Here is a 10,996-nt window from a genome sequence, read left to right as displayed (position 1 = left end):
GTATTACTTTTAAATCAAAGAGAGAGAAATGACAACATTTTCATTCATTGATCACTGAGTGCCACACAAAACAGAGCAGTTTTATAATATTAACCTGCACAAAATGAACAGCCAAGTTATGAACAAAAGTAACACAAGAGAAGACAGCATTAATGAATCAAATGATTAAGGTAGCAATAAATACATTTCCCAAAAGTCAAAGTTATAAATGATTGCATACAAAGGATATGTCTCAGTTTACAGATTAAGAAAAATATATGTCACTTATACTTCTTTAATAGTAATATTAGAGTTTATACTTACGGTTGTAACTGCCAAGGGATTACTTCCATTAATGTCCAACCTGGGTTTGTCTGCATCAGTGTTCCACTAAGGGGCAGTGTTGTCTTGTGAGTCATCAGGAGCTGCGCAGGGATCCCCATTGCATCTTTGTCACTTTTAAATATGTAGCTGGTTTATGTGTGTTGGTAAAAACACATCCCGGGATTTACCAGATATCTGCTCACTAGACTTGAGGGGATGTTCAGCTCGTTTCACTGACTGACAGCTGCCATTCTCCTGCAAAGTCTATCCAACTGATAAAGTTAAACCTGCCTGCTGTTCCCTTTAATGGCTGCTGATGAATTGTTCACGCAGGGCCTCGTTTGACCTGTGATTAATCCTTTTACCATGGCAGTGATTTATGTTCCCGCTCCTCCTCTGCTGAGTGAGCGAAATGCTACTTAATGGTTTTTAAAACTGGCCAGGTGGAGTGGTCTGTGCCCTAAAAGGCTCCTCAAGAGTCCATCCAGCAGCTGATTGTGTTATTTATCTTTTGACCTTTCCAGTGAAAGTTGAGTGAGCACAAATGCACTTTTACATACTGAATTGCTTTGTAGTAGTATAAGGAATAATAACACTTGGGCGCTGGCCAGAAAAATCCGTCTTTGGCTGTTTATGCCACTGAGCAGCTCCACTGAAGCAGCTGCTTCAGGGCTCCTTAACAGTAGTTGATGAGACAAGACAGAATGTTTCTCATTCTCTTTCAGCGCTGTCAGAGGACTGAGATCCAGCTGATCAAAGCCACAAGCAGATAACGATAAACAAGCTGGATGGAAAGCCTCAGCGTTTGGGTGTTTTAAAGAATAATGAAGAAAGACAAGCTTTCAAAAATGAATCGCACATTTCCAAACATCACGGAGAGAAAGAAAAGACACTTAATAGTAAACAGTACCCAATTAACTGCACTATCCAACCATCTGCTCCACTGATTTATTCTCTGTCAGGGTTGAGAAGGCCACTGTTCACTGAATCTGTTTATCATACATGTGCCTTGTTATTAACAGGTGAGATGCTTCATGTCTCTCAGTAATTGGATCCCAGTGTGTGTGTGTTTGTGTGTGTGTGTGTGTGTGAGAGAGAGAGAGAGAGAGAGAGAGAGAGAGAGAGCTAGTGACAGAGACTCAGTTTGTGTGTCACTTTAGGCAGGCAGCGCTGTTTTGCATTTACAGAGTTAGAGTCGTGACTTGTGGACCCTGAATGACAGGTTAGAGCGCAGGTGACAGTGTGAGACATTTTCACTGTCTAGCAAATATAAAGTTCAACCCCTGAAATTCATCTTTTTATATTCAGCTTTACTTTATCGGTACTTTCTCTTGATGCCAGGATTATTTTCTTAACCGCTTTTTTTCTGTCTTCGTTCAGGACATTTTTATAGCAAAACACATTGATGAAAACATACTATTTTATCATGATAATTGATGAATGAATGAATGAATAAGGGAAGGGATAAAGGAAGATTGGGATAAAGGAGTGATTGAAGCCAGGAACAAAGAGCAGAAGAAAGGAGGTAAATATGGAAAAGCAAAAGAGAGTAATACAGAGAAGAGAAACAAGGATCCACAGAAAGTGTGCAGCATTTCTTGGTTATGTCCAAGTTATCCAAGAACACTTTGTGGAGAGGGCCAGTGACGTGAATCACTTTTGTGGCACTTAAAGGATAGGTTCACAATTTTAAAAAGAAATAGTCAGGTTCCCTTATGAATACTGAAATTGCTTGCTGCATTCATCCCTCCTGTTCATACTGGACATTAAAATATCCCTGCCAAATGCACTTCAGAATCCACAGTCCTCATTCTTTGAAAAAATGTATTGAAAAGTTTAATTGCAGCTAATATGAAGCTTCGGCAGTTTGAGTTAGTCAAATGAAGTGGATATCATCCACAGTTACAATCCTTTTAGTATAAAATTCCCTCTTTGTGTTTGCCTATTGCATGAGCTGTGGTGAAAGGATAGTAACAAGAAGAGGAAATTTGACACTAAAAAGACTAACTTTGAAAAATATGGCTGAAGCTTCATATTAGCTTCATATGAGGAGGCCTTTAAATTAAAGTGTTTGGTTTTGTATGTGTACATGTGTGTATACTGTATGTGCACAGAGATGAAAACGTGAGAAATGAGAGATGTTGCAGTGTTTCTATAGTAAATACAGTAAATACATTATAGTAATACAATTGAAAATCAGGACCAAAGCTTCATCTCAATTAGTTTATTCTAAAAAGACAGCTTTCATCATGTTCCATACCATATGTCTTCATATCTGTAAAGCAGATAAATATTTTTATTTTTCCTTTTTGCATTTCAAACAATCCATCAATCATCTGACAAAGTAAACCAAAAGAGTTCATATTTACAGTACATCAGGTAATCCAAAAATAATACAGTGAGTTTTCTCCCTTTTAACAGTCAATTACTCAAATTTCCCAAAGACTCCTTATCAAAGGACAGATGGAAGGATGTTGGAAGGGGAAGTTTTGTTTGTTGGAAGTTTATTTATTTATTTACGTGACTTTAACATCATCATCATCATCATCATCATCACACATAGCTGTCTGCTGCTGTCTACGGAAACGTCAAAGGTGCTCGCTTCAGTCACGTTGGGAATCTTGCATCTGAGTAGTTGTCACAGCATTTTGATTTCTGAGCATTTGAAATCAGTGTCACACCAGGGACAGAAAATGGGGAAGAGTTCAACAGAGGCTTTTTCATATTTGTGTGCGAGAGATGACAAACAGTATACAGTAGCACACACAAGGGAAATAAGCTACAATGCTGCCAATAAGTATATATTTCCCTCAGCAGACACTCATAATGTGGATTTCAACTTCAACAATTGCAAAAAGATTTTTTAATGTTTACTCAGTACAGTTATTCCTCTTTACTCAATACCATTTAAATTATTGCTTTATCAAGCATAGACAATCAGTGATTATCACAATACAGCAAGTCTGTGTCCTCCGGATTTATTCCATTGATAAAAGACTAAGTTACTGTTAAAGTATACATAGATTTACAGTGTATGTTATTCTACAATTCTCAATCTGTATATATATATATTTCTAATTTCTCACTGACATACTGCAGATCAGTCATAATACAAAAAGAATGATTGTGGGAATGAAATTCGGTTTTAAGTGTTATTGTTGATCCATAAAACTACAATGCCAAAACAAGTCCTGAGAGGAAAATGCACTGTGACCTGTGGGTGAGGAATTGATTAGGATTTTATTGGCGTTAGTCAAATGCATTTAAGACCAGCTCTAATTCCTTCTGAACAGGCTTGGTTTTGCAGCTTCAGAGGGAGATGGAGATCGATTGGGGCCTTCTTTCACTTCATATCCAGTGGCCAAATGGTGGCGCTGCATGTAAATCTACTACCTAATTCATACCATCAGACACATGTTGTCAGAGTCACTGGATTCAAAGGTTTAGGTGATGTAAAATCATGCTGAAGAATTATTCATGTAATGACCTTAACCAGAAGAGAGAGAGAGAGATAGAGTGCACATGTAAAGGTCATGTTATGTCAAAAATAAAGCTGTGTGTTTTTGTCACAGAGCTTCTGTTTAAATTGTAAAATTAGTCCAATCCAAATGAGACAGAAAACCAAAAGGATATTTGCCGTGATCTAGCATATACCAGTGACAGGCCTACATCATCACTTGGGTTGTGATTCTTACATCTTATCACTATGTTACAGTGGGTATCCCTGTCTTGAACGGGGCTTTTTCTGTGTCTCAGTGTCTGTAAACCATATTGGCTGTCTTGAATGAGAATCCTCCAGACTGGTTGGCATGTAGTCTATAGGCTCGTCCTCCTCCCTTTCACTCGTTGACTCTCCGTTCACATATCTGAAGACAGCAGCGCTTCCATGGCTCCTAGAGACGTATTGTGACAGAGGATGAGGGAAGGGGCTGCCAAATGGATCCAGGGTTGAGCTAAGAGAAGTTTCCAAAGGAGGCTGCAGAAAGAGAGGGAAGGGAGACAGAGGAGAGGGGGGGGGATACATAATTAGGATTCACACAGACCAAAAAAGCAGAGGTTAAAGTGCAGCAATGGTTTTCTCTCACATAATTCCCCTCAGTGCATGGTCAAAAACACAAAGGATGGACTTCATTTCATGGACACACCAACAGACTCTATACGAGCATGTTTAAACGCATTTAGTGGATTTAAATGTTACTTCGGTTCGTTTTCCACGTCTTTTCTTTTTGTTTCAAGAACTGTGAAGACTTCAGCTGTGACCAATTGTTTCTTTTTTTAAAATTTTTTTTGTTGGTCTGTCTCTATTAATGCACCTCTGTCTGCCCTCCATGCTATGCATCTATTGAAATGAAAACACATTTAAGACCCTTTCAGAAGCACAAGTATTAGGCTCACAACCCTACTGAATCTGCATGTGACACCTTACTTCCCTGATTATGGAGTAACTAGTGTGGCTGGTCTCTCTTTATGTAACACACCGCACTCAATCACAAAGCAACAACCTCTATAACAACCAGTAATTTAGTATGACACACTGGTTGACTAAATAAGTAAGAGAATAATGGCAGCGCATGAAGATTGCTGCAATGTCGCTAATGTAAGTAGAGAGACAGACACTGATATTGTGAAACTCTAACTGTGATTAATGAGACAGACTGAGCAAATAAACAGAAAGTACAAGTTTGAAATAATAAGCAAACAAGGTTACAGGACAGCCATACAACTGGATTTATAATATAGACAAATGCCCATATTGTACTGTGTTATTCTACAGTGCTGTTTCAATATACACTGTGGTTTGCAGGGCTGATCAACACATGAGCTAATATATCTTTACAAGCAAGGACATCATTATTATATAATTATGACATTAAGTGAATCAGCGTGTAATAAAAAGCCTTCTTTCTCAATGTCATTATCTCTTTCTCTCTCTCTCTCTCTCAAAACAACAGATGCGACCAGGTGGTTTCCCTGACAACTAGCCAGTCCGCTCCATCCTGAAATGACACCAAGTGTCAGTGGGAAGGCAGACTTTCCTCTTCCAGACTGCTGGCATTTCAGCTGTAAGCCCTCCTCTCCTGATAGCCGAGGAAGAAGTGCCACCTGTCTCTAGACACGGACAGATGTAACATGGCACTGGAGTGAACCTGAACCAGGAAATGATGGAGAGAGACAGAGGGATGGAGAGGCATAGAAATGACTAGAGGCTTGTACAGACACAGAGAGAACCGATTCTCTGATAGAAATCCTTTTAAATGAGCTCCCAATGGAGTCGTCACAGCCTAGGTGCAGCAGCGGAGGAGAGGCGGATGAGAAGACGAGGATGAACAGCAACCTGGCAAAATTTGTGCTAAGGAGAACTGACATGTTCCTCCTTTCTGTCTGTCTGTCACACTGAGTTTCATTCATATTCTAATTCGTAGCTACAGTTCGGCTGGCAGGCACCACATGGAGCTCTGAGTAAAGCTTTGTAAGAATGGGCAACATCACAGGAGCATCTCAAAGCTACATGGTTATCAAGACAGTCTCCCCTGACAACCAAGTTGCGGCCGACAACAGCTCTTTTGTGTTGGGATAAGGGTCAAGGGTTGCATTGGGGTTATTCGCACCGTCATCTGGTTTCAGCTAATTACCACCGAGAACACGGCAGATGGCTACACACAAAGGCAGAGACCGACTTTGATGAAAATTTGATGTGTTGAGAAGGAAGGAGGGACTGACAGTTTATTATAAAGATAAACCAACAACCAGAGGCTGAGAAGAAGAAGGAGGGCAGATTCCCCACTGGGCTCTGATCTGAATCCCCCCTCCCAGATGTTACAACAACCCCTGCATGGTTCACGCTACCCTGAGAGAGCTATGGCTCTGGGCTCTGGAAGACTTCCTCCTTACCTTTCACTGACTTACAAAGCCTAGGCTGCTGAAAATACATGAAATATTGTAAGTGAAGTGTCTAAAAATACAAATATAAAATTCATGCTAAAAAAAAATAATAAGAGACAATACAGTAGCTTTCCCAACCATGTAAGGGTGGAGACATAAACAACAGGCTGTGAAATAATGCAATGCAAAGTATACTGTGGCAGTGAAGGCTGAAGTGGTGGATGGGCCTAGATGTACGTATGCATTTGCATTCATCTTTGATGTTCTCATTTGAATTTCCACACTCCATGAATTTTTCAACTGTTAGTGCCTTTAAAATTACAATAAAGTTTCTTCTTTAACCATGACCTGGAACTTTGCCCTAGGTTTTAGCTCTACTACAAGAAAAATCTATGTTTTGAGTTTCAAACACTCACGAAATTTGAAAAGTGGCTGTAAAAAGTTTATAGTTTCATATAGTTAGTTAAAAAGTTTGTCAGTTACAATAGGTTCTTGCATTGATGTGTATATTATTTATACTGAAACTTCTTAACCCACTCATGGTACATGGGAATAGCCATATTTTGAACATGCTGAGCATAGATATGGAGGAGATATTGTAGATATAGGAAGGCAGTGATGTTGTTTTTAGATGTTTTATGGATGTTTGGTTCCCCTTTGCTCACCATTTCACATGAAAAACATGTGGAAATGTCTAAATTATCATAGTCAAATTATTCTTTTGCTCTGGACAACTTAATTTTCCTCCAAAAGTGTCTACAACAAATAACCTGTGATTCAGTGCTTGTGCTCTTTCATAAAATGCTCGCCTGTACAATTCATTCCCTCGCTGTCTGCTGTCTCCAGTCAAAATCTGATTCACATTCACAAAGCGGCTGATAGGGCCCTGTGTGCTGAGCTGTGTGTTGTGTAAAACATCAAATTCATGAAATTATAGTTCCATTCATGCATTATGTACTAAAAGAAGTGAGAAATATCCCGCATAGAGCATCCTCTGAAGGACGCACACAAAAGAAAAGTGTCCTCGAGCTCTGAAGGGTTGATAAAAGTCACCACAGCTAACCTTACTTAATTAAAAAAGAAAAATCCATTGTAAAAATATCATTGCATACACCTTTACACATTTTCTATGAAACAAAAAAATATCTATCTCATTCTGACACAGATACATGATTTTTAAAATTAATTTTCTCACATTCTTTCTTTGGTTTTTGTGTGGAAAATGACATTTTAAACAATAATTTGCAAGAGAAATAATGTGATTCTATGTTGAGTGTGAAATGTTATTATGGCGCTTTGAGCAAGATTAGCATGGAGCAGAAAGTAGAACCCCACAGTCAGGGAATACTATCAGACCAAGTTTTTTTTACCATCCATGCTCCTTCATTAACCTCTTTACCCTTCTCATTTCTTTATCTCTGGGATCTGTCAATTTCATCCTGTTTTTTTCTCGGTTAAACATCTCACCTCTCTGTCTTCTTGCCCCCTATTCTTCCTTATATCCCTTCTCCATATTCAGATTTTATCCCACAGGCTCAGATTGGAGACACTCACATCAGATTCAAGCTTATACGAATTTTCATCCTCTTTTCAAAAGTTCATGTGAGATCAATATTTAATTTTTGGTAAATCCATTGGAGATAAATCAGACCTGACAGGCGTTATGACACAAGGCTCCACTGAATCACACCAGAATTGTAAATGTATTGGGAGAATCATTTGGGAAGAGTAGCTGGAAGCGTGTGTTAGGTTGTGTTGAGTACTGTGAACCATAGGGGCCTGTGCTTTACTTCTACAGAGCAAATCCTGAGGGTGCATCAGCTGCTGTGCGACAAGTCTGGCTGTTTCTTTCTCACCTTCAGTCCTCATACTTCCATCTCACCATCATCATGCTTCTTCACACATATCAACCCCCATTCGCCAGTCAAAAAATCAGCATCTTTTCCCTCCTACCTGTATCACCATCTTCATACAGAGTGTCACTGTATGTCTACACAAGACTAAGAAGCTCTACTTCTGAGCTAAATGCTAACACTAGTATGGCAACATACTAATAATGACAAAACTAACAAGTTTCACAAAATTAATGCTTACCATGTTCACCATCTGAATAGGCAGGTATTTGGCCTTAAAAATGGATAGACCCAATTCAAATTTTGAGCAGATAATGGCACTAAATTAAAAGTTAAGGGATCACTGGTTATAGCAATTAATTCTGGTGGAGACATGAATGTCTGCACCAAATTCCATGAAAATCCATCCAATAGTGGTTGAGACATTTCACTCAAAATTACAAAGGCTAACCTTATGGTGACTCTAGAGAAAAAGTCACGGGATCACCAAAGTCATTAGGATTCATCATCTAGGCAGCATGAATGGCTCTACAAAAACTGTACTGGTCCATGTAATAGATGTTGACATATTTCTCAGGATAAGTGAAATCTTTTACTTGCGGGTGGCCAAACAGGAAAAGTCAGGGCATGACCAAAGTCCTGAAAGTGTACTGACTTCATCCTCTGGGCACCATGAATCTCTGTACAAAATTGAATGGCAATCAATCAATCCAATCCATCAGTTGTTAAAATATTTTAGTCTGGACCAAAGTCGAACTGACAGACTGTCTGACATTGTCATTCTTAGAGCCACGTCACTATCTTGGCACAAATCACTTGCATACTGCATGAGTTGTTTAGAGAAATGTGATGACCTTTACATTCCTCTTGGATAGACCTCATTCATTTCAGCAGTTTGAAAGGAGGCTGAGATGCAGAGACATGGGTTAACTTGCTGGTTGCATAAACTTTACTGCAGTGTCAGTTGTCATGCTTATAATGACAGGATTGTAATTTTAGTATGAACTGTTTTTTTTTTTTTTTTTTTTTAAATGTTCGCTCCAGACACACTTCATCACCTCTGCCCTTATAACTACCTCATCACACTTCTCATTTAATTTTCAGCTCTGAAACCGCTCCCATTATCACCCCCTCACACGCTTCCTACCTCGTCCTACCTCTGAATACCCTCTAACCCTATGAACCTCAGGTGTTTTATGAGGCTACCAAATTAGCTTGCCCTTATAGCTTAGAGTCAGAACCTGCTGGACTGGCAAATTACATTTGCATTTCTCTATTAATAGAAGTGTCCAACAGAAATTTAATCATTTCTCTTGACCATTCAGTTGCATTCAATCTCTAAATTTAATTTCATTCAATTCAATTCAATTCAATTCAACATGCCAGATGGTATGGTACATATGTCATAAAAACAATTTCCTATACAGTAATTTTCTGAGAGGAATGAGCTAAAATGTTGAGAGGAAACAATACAGAGTGAGTTTTGGTGTCCTGGTGAGCCACTGGTTTAAGGCACATGCCATGTAACCATGACATCGTTGGTTTGAGTCCGGACAGGGATCTTTTTTCCATGTCATCCTATGTTTCCTGTCACTCCCCTGTGAATCCTGTTCACTAAATACCAGAGGTCTCCCCCTACCCCGGATTTGTATCATCACCAATTCAAAGAAAGGGCTTTTTGGTTTGTGAATCCTATAATATTGGATTAAATTAGGATTAATAAAGAGGATTTCTCTCTTAAATGTTTATTACAATTGAATAGCAGCTCAATTCAGCCCTGCATGCATTGGCTGATCTTCTTCTGTGACAGATCCCCTTGTTCTTTCATTGCATTTGGTTATTTATGCGGCTTACTTTCTACTTTTGTTTGTTGATTCAAGAATGACTTTTCTTGTATCTGCTTTATCAGATGAAGTTTGTTAGGTTTCTAAATAGGTATTGAAAATGCTGGAAAATGCTTAAAGTATTTTATGCGCTATTTCATGACTTCAGATGGACTGATTACATTTTAAAATCTCATCCCACTATCAGAAGCCTGTTTATATGACTTACTTAGTCTGTATAGATTACAAGGCTGCACTATTGTTCCTTATGTTTTATATGACATCTACCCCTCCTTCTCCCTCTCTTTATCTCACTTTTATATTGCTGTGTTGCCGTGGAGCTCTCACACACAGTTGATGTTGTGTCTACAAACACACTTTCAGGTCCCAAAGGTGGGCCACGAAAAGATTAAAACGGACATCAAACTCAGAGTTATTTATATCATCTCTAACAAGCACTTACCTCAAAGCAGACTGCAGTGAGTAGGAATACGCAGAAAAAAGTGTAACAGCATCAGCAGCATGAATGATCAGAAAGTGAGAGTGTGAGCTTGTCAGATTGCAAAGACCACTTCATTTATTCCTTTGAATGAAACTGGTGATTGTAAGAGCCCTTCACCATCAGTTCATAATGATCAGCTGATGGCAGAAACAACTTCATTGCTCTGTCTGAACCAAAACCAAAACAAATATTCAATTTCAGACAGAGGCACTTATGTTAAGGGAAATGGATCATTTAGAGCAAATGCTTGGCTTTTTTTTAAAATAAAAAATAAGTATTTTTGCAGAAATGCCTCTGCTCTTCAGGATGCTCCACGATTAAGAAGAGCACAATGATATGGAGCTCATAGGAAACAAGGAAAGCAACAAACATGTTGCAATTCCCTCTAAATGCTGCAGAGTCCCTCTCATTTGAGGAATGAGCTCAGCCAGTATGCTGCTGCTGAATATAGGCCATGATCTTTTGGCCTATATATGATTATGGTGCTCAAAGGAAAACCTGAATAAAATAGGCTCTCCATACATTTGGCTCTCAATACAAAATCTATCATAACATTAAATATGTATTTATCAGAGTCAAAGTACCTTTGAAGAGTTCTAAAAACATATATTTGCAGCACATTTTTGGATAAC

The 10,996-nt window shown here is 38.8% G+C and overlaps 1 protein-coding gene across 2 annotated transcripts in view; it reads right to left on the bottom strand.

Moving 5' to 3' along the window:
* Positions 1-2,512: 2,512 nt before the first annotated feature.
* The window catches only part of samd10b (sterile alpha motif domain containing 10b), a 54,218-nt gene continuing 45,734 nt past the window's right edge, over positions 2,513-10,996 (bottom strand). For both annotated transcript variants that reach the window (XM_044350615.1, XM_044350614.1), the window contains exon 5: positions 2,513-4,279. In XM_044350615.1, coding sequence (XP_044206550.1) covers positions 4,257-4,279 — 23 coding nt within the window. In that variant the 3' untranslated portion in view covers positions 2,513-4,256. The remainder of the gene's footprint in view (positions 4,280-10,996) is intronic.

This window comes from Thunnus albacares, chromosome 5 (genome assembly GCF_914725855.1).
Source record: "Thunnus albacares chromosome 5, fThuAlb1.1, whole genome shotgun sequence".
NCBI lineage: Eukaryota > Metazoa > Chordata > Actinopteri > Scombriformes > Scombridae > Thunnus > Thunnus albacares.
The sequence above is the reverse complement of the archived record's forward strand: the minus strand, read 5'-3'. Positions and strand labels throughout refer to the sequence as shown.